Consider the following 14,230-nt stretch of genomic DNA (forward strand, 5'->3'; position numbering starts at 1 on the left):
TAATAAAAGTAGTTACATCTAATATCTTATTCTGAAATATTAACAACTTAGAAAATATAACTTAAACATAAAAAAATACCAAATATACATAAAATTTTGAAATCTACCTTAACACCTATAATCCCATTTATCTCAAACTCAAAAAAATACAACACATCTTTCAAGAATTATACTATAGAGGTTTTGAAAAGAATGTTTTATTCATTGTAATTTGTGTTCTTCACTTATTTTTCTTCTTTTTTATTTATTGTGTCAATAAATTTCTCTTTTTTTTTTCTTCTAAATCTTACATGCTCTACTAATTTTCTATTTTATAATAGAAATTGTTTATAAAATTCTAGGAGAAAGAGATTCATCAATCCTTATATAATCACAAGAATATATGATTTAAAATTGGATCACATGAGAAATATTGCCATAGAGTTGGATAACCAAATCTTTCTATATCTTTTTTTCTACTCCATTAACTAGATTTATCTAATTATTAACATTATCTATTATTTTATTGCTTTCAATATTTCAAGATATATTAAGATAAAATATGATAAGATTTAAATCACTATCAAGGAGTCACCCATTCAAATATAACAAATATTTGATACAAACTATATATACAATATTATATTATAACTATAATAATTATGTTGACAATAGTAATAATCTTTTAAGGCTTTTAATTAGTACACACACACACATGTGGTCGTTATCCCTCTGATGCATCGCCACTCTCCCTCTCTCATGCGTTATTGAACTGTCTCTCCCTTCACTGTGTCGCTCTCCCTCTCTCTCGTACAGTGCTCGTCGATCATGCATCGATTGTTTCTTTTTGTTTTTTCTTCTGTTGTTTTTTGTTGATGAAATTTTGCATCTAGTGTTTTAGTGGAGATTAGTTGTTAATTCAATTGAGTTATTTGTGAACACAAAGGTAAGGTTTTCTTTGTTTTTGTGAAATCTTGTGTTATTCATTCAAAATGCAGACTTTAGGCTTTATAGCCTTACAATCAAAAACAAAAAAAAAACTGACTCTACACCCACTAACTCCATGTATGAATTCGTGGGCGGTTTCCTAAACACAAGGCACCATATCCCTAAATAATAGGCCAACAGTTAACCATATTAATCAAAACAAAACAAAAATACATTTAACCAAAAAATAGAAACTAATGTCTTATTGTTAACATTCCCTCCCTTAAACTAGATGTAGTAGCATTTAGTTTATCTCTGAAGCTTCCAACATGCCTAACATCCTCCGCAGCTTTGAGAATTGCTCTAACTTGAGTGGCTTGGTCATTATATCAGCAACCTAAGTCTGTGAGCTACAGTAACTTAACTTGATCGTTCTCTCTTTCACTAAGTCTCTTAAAAAATGAAATTTAATGTCTATATGTTTGCCCCTCCCATGAAACACTGGATTCTTTGATAATTGTATTGTGGAATTGTTGTCACATAGAATCAGTGTGTTCTTCTGTTCTTCAAGGCTCAGCTTCTCCAGCACTCTTTGAATCCAAATACATTGACACGCATAAGAGGCAGCGACTATATACTCAGCTTCTGTGGTGGATAATGTGACTACTGGTTGTTTCTTTGAGGACCATAAGACTGCTCCAGAGCCAAATAAAAATACAAATCCAGAAGTACTTCTTTTATCATCTATATCCCCATCAAAATCACTGTCAAAATATGCTACAATCTTTGTGTTTTCCCCTTTCTTGTAGTAGATGCCTAGTTCAGTTGTTCCTTTCAAGTACCTTAATATTCTTTTCGCTGCAAACCAGTGAGATTCAGTGGGATTGGACATAAACTTGTTGATCAAGCTTACTCCATACATTAAATCTGGCTGAGTTACAATCAAATACATAAGACTGCCAACTACTTGTTTGAACAAAGTTGCATCAACTTTGGTTCCTGCATCATTTTTTGACAATCTTGTGCCTTGAACAATTGGACTCTTAACTGCATTACAGTTTTCCATGCCAAATCGTGACAACACTTCTTGGGCATATTTCCTTTTACATATAAAGATTCCACTTGAATTCTGCATAACTTCAATACCAAGAAAGTGCCTCATTTTTCCTAACTTTGACATATCAAATTTTGTCATCATGGATCTTCTAAACTCATCACACATACTTCCATCATTTCCAGTATATATTAAGTCATCTACATAGAGACTTACAATTAAAATTTTACCTCCCTCTTGTGATTTTGTAAACAATGTATGTTCACAAAGGCATCTATCAAATCCATTTTGAATAAAATAGGCCTCTATTTTGTTGTACCAAGCTCTCGGTGCTTGTTTAAGGCCATAAAGTTCCTTTTTTAACTTGTACATTTTTTCTTCTTCACCCTTTTTCAAAAAACCATTTGGTTGCTGCACATAGATCTCCTCTTTAAGTTCACTGTGAAGAAAGGCACTCTTCACATCTAGCTGAAATACATTCTAGCTATAATGTGCTGCTATAGCAAGTATTAAGCGAATTGTGTCAAGCTTGGCCACCGGGGCAAATACCTCTGTGTAATCCACTCCATATTGTTGCACGTACCCTTTAGCTACTAACCTGGCTTTGAACTTGTCTATTTCTCTAGTCTCTTTAAATTTGGTTTTGAAGATCCATTTGACTCCAATTGGCTTTACTCCTCTTGGTAGATCGTGAGCTCCCAAGTCATGTTTTTCTCTATTGATTCCATTTCTTTCATCATTGCATTTCTCCACTTCTCACTCTTAATAGCTTCCTCAAATGAGATTGGGTCATCCTCAGTATTACATTTAGACCATTATCATATGATAGACCTTCTCCTATGTCATAATCTTTCGTCCAAACAGGTTCTCTCCTATTCCTTCTAACCCTCCCTTCAACTGGAGTCTCATAATTAATAATATGAGAGTCATTAGGATAAGTATCAGTACCTGCAGAATCATTCTCAGCATCTTCATTTTGATCCTTGGTTTCTTGAGCACCAATACTTTTCACAACATTTTCTTTAGACTGCTTTTCGGAATCACTCACATACTCTTCATTATCTCCCCACTCTAGAGTATCCTGTTGATGTTCTTCTATATTCTACTTCCAATTCCAACCCCTTTGTTCCTCAAAAACCACATCTTTGCTGATTAAAACTTTTTTGTTGACAGGATCAAATAATCAATATGCCTTTGATTCATCACTTACTCCTAGGAGAACACATTTCTTGCTTTTATCATCCAGTTTTACTCGGTTTTGATCTGGTATATGGACATGAGCCAAACATCCAAATACTCGAAAGTAATCAATAGTATGCTTCACTCCACTCCATGCTTCTTCGGGAGTTTTGTTTTGTACAACTGTTGTAGGACTTCTGTTGAGAATATGAACACACCACCTCGCAGCTTCGGCCCAAAATATTTTAGGAACTTATTTTCCAACCTGCATAGATTGCATTATATTCATAACCGTTTTGTTCTTTCTCTCAGCAACTTCATTCTACTGAGGTGTGTAGGTTGTAGAAAACTGCCTACGTATGCCATGGTTTTTACAAAATTCACCAAATTCATTTGAAGTGAATTCACCTCCTCTATTTGTCCTTAAACATCCAATGCTTACATCAGCTTCCTTTTCAACCAGCACCTTGAACCTTTTAAAGAGTGAAAAGGTTAATGATTTTTCATTCAAGAAATTAAGCCAAAATTTGCGGGAGAAATCATCTATGAAATTCAAAATATACCTCTTGTTGATGCTTGATATTGGATTGATAGGTCCACATATGTCTGCATGCACAAGTTAAAGTTTGCTTGATGCTCTACATAGGCTTTTCCTAGGCATAGGCTTTCGATGTTGCTTCCCAGCCAAACAGTGCATACAGATCTCTCTTGGAATTGTGACAGTAGGCAGTCCATTCACCATTTGTTTAGAGGAAAGTGTCTTCAAACCACTGTAGCTTAAGTGACCAAATCGGTTGTGCCAAAGCTATGACCCTTCCTCTAGTTCTATCTAAAAACATGTTGAATTCAAGGGTGCCTTGGTAGTTGTTAGTACAAACATCCTATTTCCCTTCATTTCTATTTCCAGAATTTGTCTTCTTTCAGGATGAGAGACTTTACACTTCCGATTCTGAATTAGTATAGACAAGCCTTTCTCTTGGAGTTGTCCTATGCTTAGTAAATTGTTCTTTAGTTCTGGAACGTAGTACACATGTGAGATTACATGTGTGACTCCATTAACATTCAACAGGAAACTCCCTTTCCCCGTTACAACTATTCGAGTGTCATTGCCAAGTTTTACTGCATGTCTAAAGTTCTCATCTAATTCTGAGAACTAGTCTTTGTTACCACTCATATGGTTGTTGCACCCGGAGTCAATAAACCTCCTCTATCATTCCTTACTTAAAATCAAGATAAGCCATTAGCAAGAGTTCATCCTCCTGATCTACCTTGTCTTCCACCTCAGCATAATTTAATTTTTTTCCCTGGTAGGACATTCATATTGAAAATGTCCAAGTTTGTGACACTTGAAGCATTCAATTTCAGCTTTGTTGATTGACTGTCTCCCTCTTCCTCTGCCACAGGAAGAACCTCGTCCCCTTGCTCTTCCTCTTCCTCGTCCTCTTCCTCCCCTATCTTCATGCGTAATCTACAGTGTATGTTCCTCCTCTTCCTGACACACCATCCTTTGTTCATGAACTAAAAGACTACTTTGTAGTTCATCGATCGTCATAGTGTCCAAATTATTGGATTCTTCAATCAAGCATACAACATAATTAAATTTTGAAATCATGAACCGTAAGATTTTTGCAGCAATAATGTTCTCTCGCATGCTTTCTCCACATGCCTTCACACTTTTAGCAATTTTCAACGTGCGGGCAAAGTATGAATTCACTGTTTCATCTTCCTTCATTTGCAGCATTTCAATTCTTGACGCAAAGCTTGCAATTATGCTCTTTTCACCCTTGTAGACCCTTGAAATTTTTGTTTCATAGAGTCCCAAATGTCTTTGGACGTATCATCATTAAGGATAGTATCTAAAATTTCACGATCGATGGCTTGATATAGATAGTTCTTTATGTTCATGTCTTTCGGTTGTTGTTCTTCCATGGCCTTGAGTTCAGCTTCTGACTCAGTTGTTTTATTTTTAACAACTAAGATCCCATGTGTAGAAGCATATGTTGTATAAAGCTTTTGATGATGCCAAAGATGAAAGCGATTTCAAGATTACAGTCAAGATCATGAATTCAAGAGAAACGATGAACAAATAGTCCATAGTATGTTAAAAGAATTCCTTAAAAGAGGTTGCACAGGTTTGGCCTTAGGTTAACTCCTCAAAACATCTTACAAAGTTTTAAAGTGAAACTCTATTTTTGAAATAAATGATTTTCTCTCTGGTAATCGATTACCAGAAGCTTAAATGAGTTTTAAACAGTTTTGCAAACTTTTGAATTTGAATTTTGAACTGTGTAATCGACTACACAGAGGTTGTAATCGATTACCAGAGATAAAACTGTTTTAAACAGCTTTTAGAAATTTTGAATTTAAATTTAAAACTTGTAATCGATTACAACAATTGTGTAATCGATTACCAGACACGAAATTTTGAATTTTAAATCTGAAGAGTCATAACTCTTCAAAACTATCTGTGTAATCGATTATCAGTGAGAAAATTTTAAAAATAACTCCCAAAAGTCACAACTGTTCACAAAATTTTGAAAGGCCACCAAAGACCTATAAATAGGTGAGTTCGAAGTTCCTCAAATTTTTATAGAACAATAATTGTCCAATCCTCTCAAAAGAAAACCTTGGCAAACACTTGCAAAATCTATAAGGATTCTTATATGATCTTCATCTTGTAACATTCTTCTCTTCAAGAGAGAAATAATCTTCTTACTCTAAAGCAAATGATTGTTGTTCAAGAGACTGTGAGTTTCCTGAGTTGTAAAGATTTCTGAACATGAGGGAATGATATCCCTGTGTGGTTCAAACATTGTAAAAAGATTTTACAAGATAGTGGAAATCTCAAGCGGGTTGCTTGAGGACTGGACGTAGACACAGGGCATGGCCGAACCAGTATAAAAACTGAGTTTACTTAATTCATATTATTTGCTTTGAAGAAGTTTCATTTGAATTGTTCTTTACTTAATTCATATTAAGTGTACATATTCTAATTCAAAAGAGAATTAAAATTTCATTAGGGAAAGTTTTTAAACTTAATTCACCACCCCTCTTAAGTTATTGAGGTCACTTGTTTAACATCATGCTCTACCAAATGCCAATACTCCTTAGAGCAAAGAAAATTCTCCATGAGTTTCACCCAATGATCATGATGATGTCCATCAAATCTAGGGATTGCAGGTTGCACATATTTGTTGTTGTTCGATTCTGGCATGCTTCTTCTTCTTTTCTATAGAGGGGGCTGCTGGTCTCTTTCACTCATAGGTGCCCTCACACACTCACTCACAACTGTTTTTCTCACACTCGATAAAATTATGGATCAGGCCCCTATGAAGGAGCTATGATACCAATTGTGAACACAAAGGTAAGGTTTTCTTTATTTTTGTGAAATTTCGTGTTATTCATTCAAAATGCAGACTTTAAAAACTTTATAGTCTTACAATAAAAAAACAAAAAAAAAATGACTCTGCACCCACTAACTCCACCTATGAATTCTTGGGTAGTTTCCTAAACACATGGCACCACATCCCTAAATAATAGGCCAACAGTTAACCATATTAATCAAAACAGAAAAATACATTTAACCAAAAGACAGAAACTAACGACTTATTGCTAACATTCTTAATAATTCATTGGATGCTAACGAGGTTGGTTTTCTTGCTTTGTTAAAATTGTTAGATCAAAACTGTTGAAATTAAGAATATACGTTCACTGATTCTGATGCCTTTGATGCCTAGTTACTTACTACTTTGGATTATTGTTTGATCCACGGCATGTATAAAAAACAAAATATATGATGCTGAGTGTATTAAGTGAAAATGAATTCTATAGTGGCTATACTTATCGGTGAAAGTTTTGTGGGTCTGTCCTGTTAAAACTGTTGTTATCAGTAGGGCTATGGTAAATTGAAGTAGAAGTTGCAAGATGATCCTCAGTCTACTTTGAATTAGATGGAAACACACACAACATAGATTACAACAACATATATTCGTCGAGTGACAAATTTCTTAGATCGATCGACTCAACCATTATAAGATACAGTTAATGCACACTATAAATTTAATTGTTATTATTATCACATTTTAAAAGTATAAACTCTATGAACTTTTCTGTTTTACGGGTATAATTTTTTGTTTGATAGAAGCTAACCACAAATTATAGAAACATGTGTTGTATCCCAATATGATTTTTTAATACTTTTTAATTATTTTTTTACGGGTATAATTTTTTGAATAATTATTTTTTTTAATTTTAAAAAAGTTATATGATTTTTTAATACTTTTAATTATTTTTATTTTATTTTATTATTTTTAATATTCCATGATTTCATAATGGAGTGTGATAAAATAAAATAATAAACTTATTTTATTTATTTTTAAATTACAACAGCTTTTTAAAATTTAAAAACCAAAATAAACTGAAACTGAAAACATAAACTGAATTTAATTTTTAATAATTTTGAAACTAAAATGAGAAAATCACCCCAAACGGGAGAAGGCTTCGTGTTCGAAGAATACTTGACATTTTGCTTGGAAAAAAAAGTAAAATAGTACTCATCGTATAAAGCCTAAATAGTATGCTTTATACAATGATTAATGAAATCTTTGTAGTATAGCCAAGGATTGTACGTACTCTTAAGTTGAAAACAAACAATATAAAAACCTGTGTTTTGTTCTGTCTAACCCTTCATGTTTTTAAAATATTGTGTTTTAAGAATACATTTCTTCAAATTATATTTGATTTTTTAAGGTCTTATATACAGCCTTACAAAAAGAGATAAAACAGTGTTTTATTAAACCTTTTGTGTTAAATCGTCCATATGATAAGACAAAACTTCATTTACGAAAAAAAATCGCAAAAAATTTCGTAAAACACAACTCAACCTCCTTAACCTCCTTATTGGGTATAGCGTATAAGCTTAATAAATTGTGTGTAATATTTAAGAAAACTTATCAACATGCGTACAAATTCACTTGTAAAATTCGAAGTTAGTATCAGGCTTCTTCACGTTTGTCCTATAACCCTTCTCGAAGTCCTTTGGCAGTATGACATATCTATTCTTGCGAACAGCATGCATTCCAGCTTCTTGACAAATAGCTGATATCTGCAGGCACCAACAATCATCAAATGATAAAACTGTTTATATATATATTACAAAGACCTGTAGAGATGGCAATCTTCTATCAGGCATATATTCACATTTGACTTGATTGTCTTTCTTATTTATCACAGCTACCTCTTCTAGTAATAAAACCTGAACTTAATTATGTACGCAACACCTAAGACCAACCTTAGAGACCCAGGAAGTTAGAAAAGGAGGAAGGTTGACCTTTTTGTCATAATGTATGATCTCACTTACTGGGTGTAAGACATCTTAAAACATCACACACACACACACACACACATATATAACAGGCTTAATCTTCAATCAAACAGTTGTACCTTTTGCTTTATTTTACCCACATCTGCTATTTTTAGCCTAGAATCTCGAGTTTCTACCTCAACGATGCAACAATGCTCCATGTATACCACCCTCTTCTTTTTATTCGAGACAGCCAGTGAGAAGCTTTGCTAAAAGCATATCCAGATGATCTAAATTCTAAATTCCCTTTCATAGAAATCTCAACAATTTTCATTAGCTATCTCACCTTTTAAGCTTTTTAGAAAGAATTGGTCCTTCACAGCATAATCTTTCTCAAACAAACAATCCGTTCTCTCATAGTTCTACTTATTTACACATTTTATTTTCATTTTGAAAATTGACACCAAGCTAATAGCTTCAACTCTGTTCCACAATTTCCCCATGGAATAGTGTCATCTTGCTAATCTTGATATAAATAACATTAAGTAAAGAAACATGATATTTTCTTTTAACCAGAGTTTAAGCCTTCTAACCACTCCCTATGCTTTTCAACATTGCTTCAAGCCTTCTAACCAAGATAATGGATGTGAAAAACAATAAACTTCAAAAACTTCCAATAGTTAGATAAATGATCCTGAAACTAATAACAAGCATTCCTACATAAAATTATTGGGCACAAAAGTCATAGGACAAGAAAGAAACAAACCTCAGCAGCACTGATTTTGTCAGGGCGAGAAACATAATCCTCCAGATCTACCTCATCACTCAAGTTCATCTTGGCTGTGCAAACCTGATCAAACCATCAAGAGGTTAGCTAGCAGATGAAAATAAACTACAAATTTTTTCAATATAAAAGGCACTGAGTCAGCAAAACAAGCGAAAATTTGCCACTCAGAAAGTCAGAATATAAAATTTCCAGTGAATCATATAGAATACCCATAAGACTTGCCTGAAATACAAGCCTCTTTTGACGTCTATCAGGCAAAGGGAACTCAATTTTACGATCAAGCCTTCCAGGACGCAACAGAGCAGGGTCCAAAGTGTCTGCTCTGTTAGTTGCCATAATAACTTTAACATTAACTGTTTGGTCAAAACCATCCATCTGAAGAAAAGAACAGGTAATTAAACCAACACTTCAGAAAATATCTAAAATCATAGGGAAGTGTAGCCCAACCAAATAGCTAGAGGTTAAGAGAAACAAAAACTAATTCACAGCAGCCCATCAGAAATTAGTAACTACTAATAGTAGTAACAACCTACTCACAGCACCTAACATAAATATCATTTCATAGATACCTGATTCAAAAGTTCCATAAGGATACGCTGTACTTCTCTATCAGCTCCAGTTTGGGCATCAAATCTAGCAGTGGCTATTGCATCAACCTCATCAATAAATATAATAGCAGGCGCATTCTCTTTAGCGAGACGAAATACATCACGAACCATTCGTGGACCCTAAAATAAAAATGGCAGGGAAGATTTGAAGATGTTGCTCTAAACCATTGATCAAAACACATACAATCAATGGATTTGAAACTCCTAGGAAACTTTAGGAACAACATTAATTAAAATCATTGAGTTGAAACTAAACACCAATGATATCCCAATAAAATAAACAATCCCCGAATTTGATACTGAATGTAAATAGCAGAATAGCATCAGGAATTATGAATTGGAAACCCATAATTTTCAAAAAGAAACAAAGATAGCAGAGTAAGTTACAACATTGTCAACATCGCATCCAAATGAAGATGACTTAGAAATCATACCTCACCAAGATACTTTTGCACAAACTCAGATCCTACAACCCTGATGAAGGCGGCAGTGGTATGATTAGCAACAGCTTTGGCAAGCATTGTTTTGCCAGTGCCAGGGGGTCCATACAGTAAAACACCACGAGGAGGATCAATACCAATTTGTTTGTATAGTTCATGATGTGTAAGGGGTAGCTCCACAGCCTCACGGATTTCCTGTTTCTGGATATCACATCCTCCAATGTCCTAAAAAAGATCAAATACATCAAAGGGGGATAAGGACATGCAACAATTAAACTCAAAGAAAAGGGGATAAATTATACTACATAATAACATGCCAGTAATTTTTCATGCATCATCATCACTCTCATCTTCCTTATCAGAATCCATCTCAAATCTCAATCCTGGGAAGGTCCAAGTTCTCACCAAAACAGAATGATGGACCAAAACTTTCAGTGTCACTGTTACCACCTTTGCAACTACTTAGACTCATACATCACACAATTAAATAAACATCTAATCATCGATATTTTTAAAATATAGCATCAACTCCTGGATCCCACGCTGCATATAAAGAACAAAAAGAAACTCCCCAAGGCTTATTTATGGGTCTCACAAACACTTGAAGTAATGACATTTTTTTAAATCTTAAACTGCAACCACTAAACCAAGACACTTCAATTCCTCTAAACAAACTCAACAGTTTTTATTGTCTAGCGTTAAGTCTACAAACCTGGGGCAATGTTGATTCACTTCAGTAATACTAATAAATACTACCCCATTCTCATATCTTTTGATGTTTTAGAATTTCAAAGTCTAATTAATACTTTTTTCCTCAAATATACCCTAATTTAAACGAGAACAAAAACCCTAGAAATCATCTCTCGCCACAATAACCTAAAATTCGATAGAGAAAACCACGATACGTAATGAAACTGAATTTTCAATTGCTCTCACAACGCCTGACAAAACTCCAACTACAAACCACTTCAAAGATATTCCAATCAAGCCAAACATTAATTTTACCCGCAAGAAGCCCTAACCAAAGTGCAATAAAAAATATAAACTATAAGAAACTAAACCAGCACTAGACCAAAAACCCTAGTTATCACCTTTTGCCACTGTAACCTAAAATCGATAGGGAAAACAAAACTAACACTATAAGCAGCGTCAGGCCAACTAGAAATCATTTTAAAGAAATTCCAATCAAGCAAACAAAATTCATTTAGCCGCACCTAACCCTAATCAAACTGCAATTAAAAGAAATTGAACCCTAAAAATCATCATTCGCCACGGTAACCTAAAATTCGATAGGAAAAACAACAAAATGTAACGAAACCGACATTATAAGTGACGTCAGGCTTCTCGGACTGGCTGAGGAGCGAGATGCTGGAGTCGGCCTCCGGCGGCAGCACCTCGACGAGCGCGTTGGAGTGGCGGTGGAGCGCGACGGAAGCAGAAGGCTTGAGCAATTCGCGGTTGATAGTGCTGAGGATTCTGACGTAGTAGTTGGATCCTGCGGTGGATCCAACGATGCCGTTGTTCTGGTCGATCATCTCCATGAACTGGCCTATGACGAGCGGCACCGACTGGATCCGCTTCACCTCCTCCATCGCGCGGAGGAGCTCGCGCCTGAGATTCTTCAGTTCGTCCTTCACATACTCCTCCTGGATGTCGACGAACTCGAGCTGACGCACTAGGGATTTGAGGCGGCTGTAGAGATCTTCCTCATCGAAGGCCGTGGCGTCGCCGCCTTGGAGGTAGGCGGACTTTGTCGACGGGAGGAAGGGCGGCGGATCCAACACCATCGCTGAGGCGGCCATTATGATGGAATGAAATTGCTGGTGATCTTTTTTTTTTCTGTTTTGGTTTTTTATTTTGTTTTGGGAGAGGATATGGAATGACCAAAACGACCTTGTTGGCGTGTCAACGAAGAAATCCTTATGTCGATGGATTATCATATTGGACTTGTGTATGCATCAGCCGGCTAACGAATTAAAGACTATTGCTATTAACACTCTATTTTCGCTAAGTACACCCACGTACCCCTTTCTACCTCCCAACTACCCATTATACCCTTTTCTCTTAATGATGTACACTCATTTTGATTTTTGGAAATGTATTTATAGAATTAAATATACCTATTTTGGAAATATATCTCCAACACTATAAATTATAGTTCTGGAGATACACTTCTATAATAGTATGCATTATTCCAAAAAGATAAATCATATCTCAATCAAAGTATTTAAGAGTCATTGAGGGTTGAGGCCTAAATTGTTAACATAGACTTGGATTAAAAAATGAATGAACACACTTAAAGGAAAAAATCATCGTCAAAAGCTTTGTTTTACAATTAAGGTGTATAATAGATGAAGTTAGTCATAAACATACCTTGAAACATTATTTCACATGAAGGAAAACACAATATTGAATGTTATTGGTGGAAATACAATATTATATAATGAATATATGGTGAAGATGGTTTAAAAATTAGGGTTTAAAGAATAATAAATATAGAATGAAATAAGATTTTAGATAGGATTTAAAGAACTCCAATAATTGGATAAAGATAAACTAACAAACATGGGTATAAGATATATGTTTTTCTTGTCAATGTTTTTTTTATTTCTCCTCAACGATCTTAATTGGGAAGCATATTTTATTTAAAAGACATATACGTGTTTTTGAAGTATATCTCCAAAATTATAAATTATAGTTTCAAAGATATATTATTCTGAAAATACATTTCTGAAAAGTAAAAGGGTATACATCCTTAAGTAAAATGATATAATAAGTAGTTGGGAGGTAGAAAGGGAAATGGGGTGTATTTAGAAAGGGGGTGTAAATAGCAAGAGCCAGAATTAAATTTGTAAATATAAGTTATCTTTTTATTTGAATTAATGCGATTGTATATATTTATCTTAACCATGAAATGCATTATTTTTTTTAATAGTAATTGAATTATTGTGATATACCTTTTTATTTAAATTTAAATTAATGATTATATATTTTATTTTCTTAGTTGTAATTAAATTAATTATGATATAAATTATATAATAACTAATTTGATCACTAGGTGATTCATGTAATATTGATTACTTAAAAAAGAAGAAACTTTCATTTATAATTAATTAATATTTTACAATAAATTAATGAGAGCGAAGCTAGATGTATCTTAGGTGTAAAAAATGATATATATAAAAAACAATTTAATAAGAAAATACTCAATAGTAATGATTTATATTGCACGCGTTGCATAATGTGTATGTATACACACATTACCCAGGAGTGGCATGCTTTATGGTAGCCTCATCACTACATGCTCGTGTTAAATGGCACAATCATCACTTAAACACAATCTAAGAGTAACTTTAACCTATTATTTCATAAGTATTTAAACTCCGCAAGTAATGTTGTCTAATAAGTATTTTTCATTACACACGCATTAGCTACTTTTTTCTTTAAGCACTGGTTGCTTATTGTAGCATCGATGTTATTTGTTTTTAAAATATTAAAAAAAAATAAGTACTCAAAGGTTCTTGTTTTTAAGATATTTAAAAGTAAGTAATGTATACATATGGATCTTATTTTAAGCACCCTAAGTGAGTTGCAGGAGGGTTAGAAATGCTCTACATATAAGGAAAAGAAAAAGAAAGTCAAATTACCTGGGAAAGGATAGGTTGAAAGGATTGTACATCAATGAGAAATTTATAGTTCTCAAGCAACTTGTCCACATTTCGATGCTTCCTTATGACATGAGTTTATAACTGAACCACTAAATACATTTATATATAGTTGAAAAAAAATAATGTTTGACACAAGCAATCTAAATAATATGTAAATATAATTTAATAGTTGAATTAATAAAAATTATATGTTATATTAAATTATAAAAATAATATAATTATTAAAGTTACACCGATATTATATATATATATATAACAAATTAATGAGTAACCTATATAGTATTTA

At 33.6% G+C, this 14,230-nt stretch overlaps 1 protein-coding gene across 1 annotated transcript; it reads right to left on the reverse strand.

The window, feature by feature from the left end:
• Positions 1 to 7,977: 7,977 nt before the first annotated feature.
• LOC114376852 (26S proteasome regulatory subunit 6B homolog) lies at positions 7,978 to 12,127 on the reverse strand. Its single transcript, XM_028335151.1, has 6 exons — positions 11,599 to 12,127; positions 10,271 to 10,501; positions 9,798 to 9,956; positions 9,451 to 9,603; positions 9,208 to 9,291; positions 7,978 to 8,243 (listed from the first exon to the last, which is right to left on the reverse strand). Exons 1-6 carry the CDS (start codon positions 12,076 to 12,078, stop codon positions 8,109 to 8,111), a joined length of 1,242 nt encoding a protein of 413 aa, XP_028190952.1. The 5' UTR covers positions 12,079 to 12,127; the 3' UTR covers positions 7,978 to 8,108.
• Between the last annotated feature and the right edge of the window lie 2,103 nt (positions 12,128 to 14,230).

This window comes from Glycine soja, chromosome 11, assembly GCF_004193775.1.
Source record: "Glycine soja cultivar W05 chromosome 11, ASM419377v2, whole genome shotgun sequence".
Classification (NCBI taxonomy): domain Eukaryota; kingdom Viridiplantae; phylum Streptophyta; class Magnoliopsida; order Fabales; family Fabaceae; genus Glycine; species Glycine soja.

Bases quoted from the DNA above. Each gene is read 5' to 3' on its own strand.
- LOC114376852 (XM_028335151.1), bottom strand. From the start codon at position 12,078: ATGGCCGCCTCAGCGATGGTGTTGGATCCGCCGCCCTTCCTCCCGTCG. The intron at 9,957-10,270 runs GTATGATTTCTA...TTTTTATTTTAG, and splicing joins TGCAAAAGTATCTTGGTGAG to GGTCCACGAATGGTTCGTGA. The intron at 9,604-9,797 runs GTATCTATGAAA...TCTTTTCTTCAG, and splicing joins TTATGGAACTTTTGAATCAG to ATGGATGGTTTTGACCAAAC.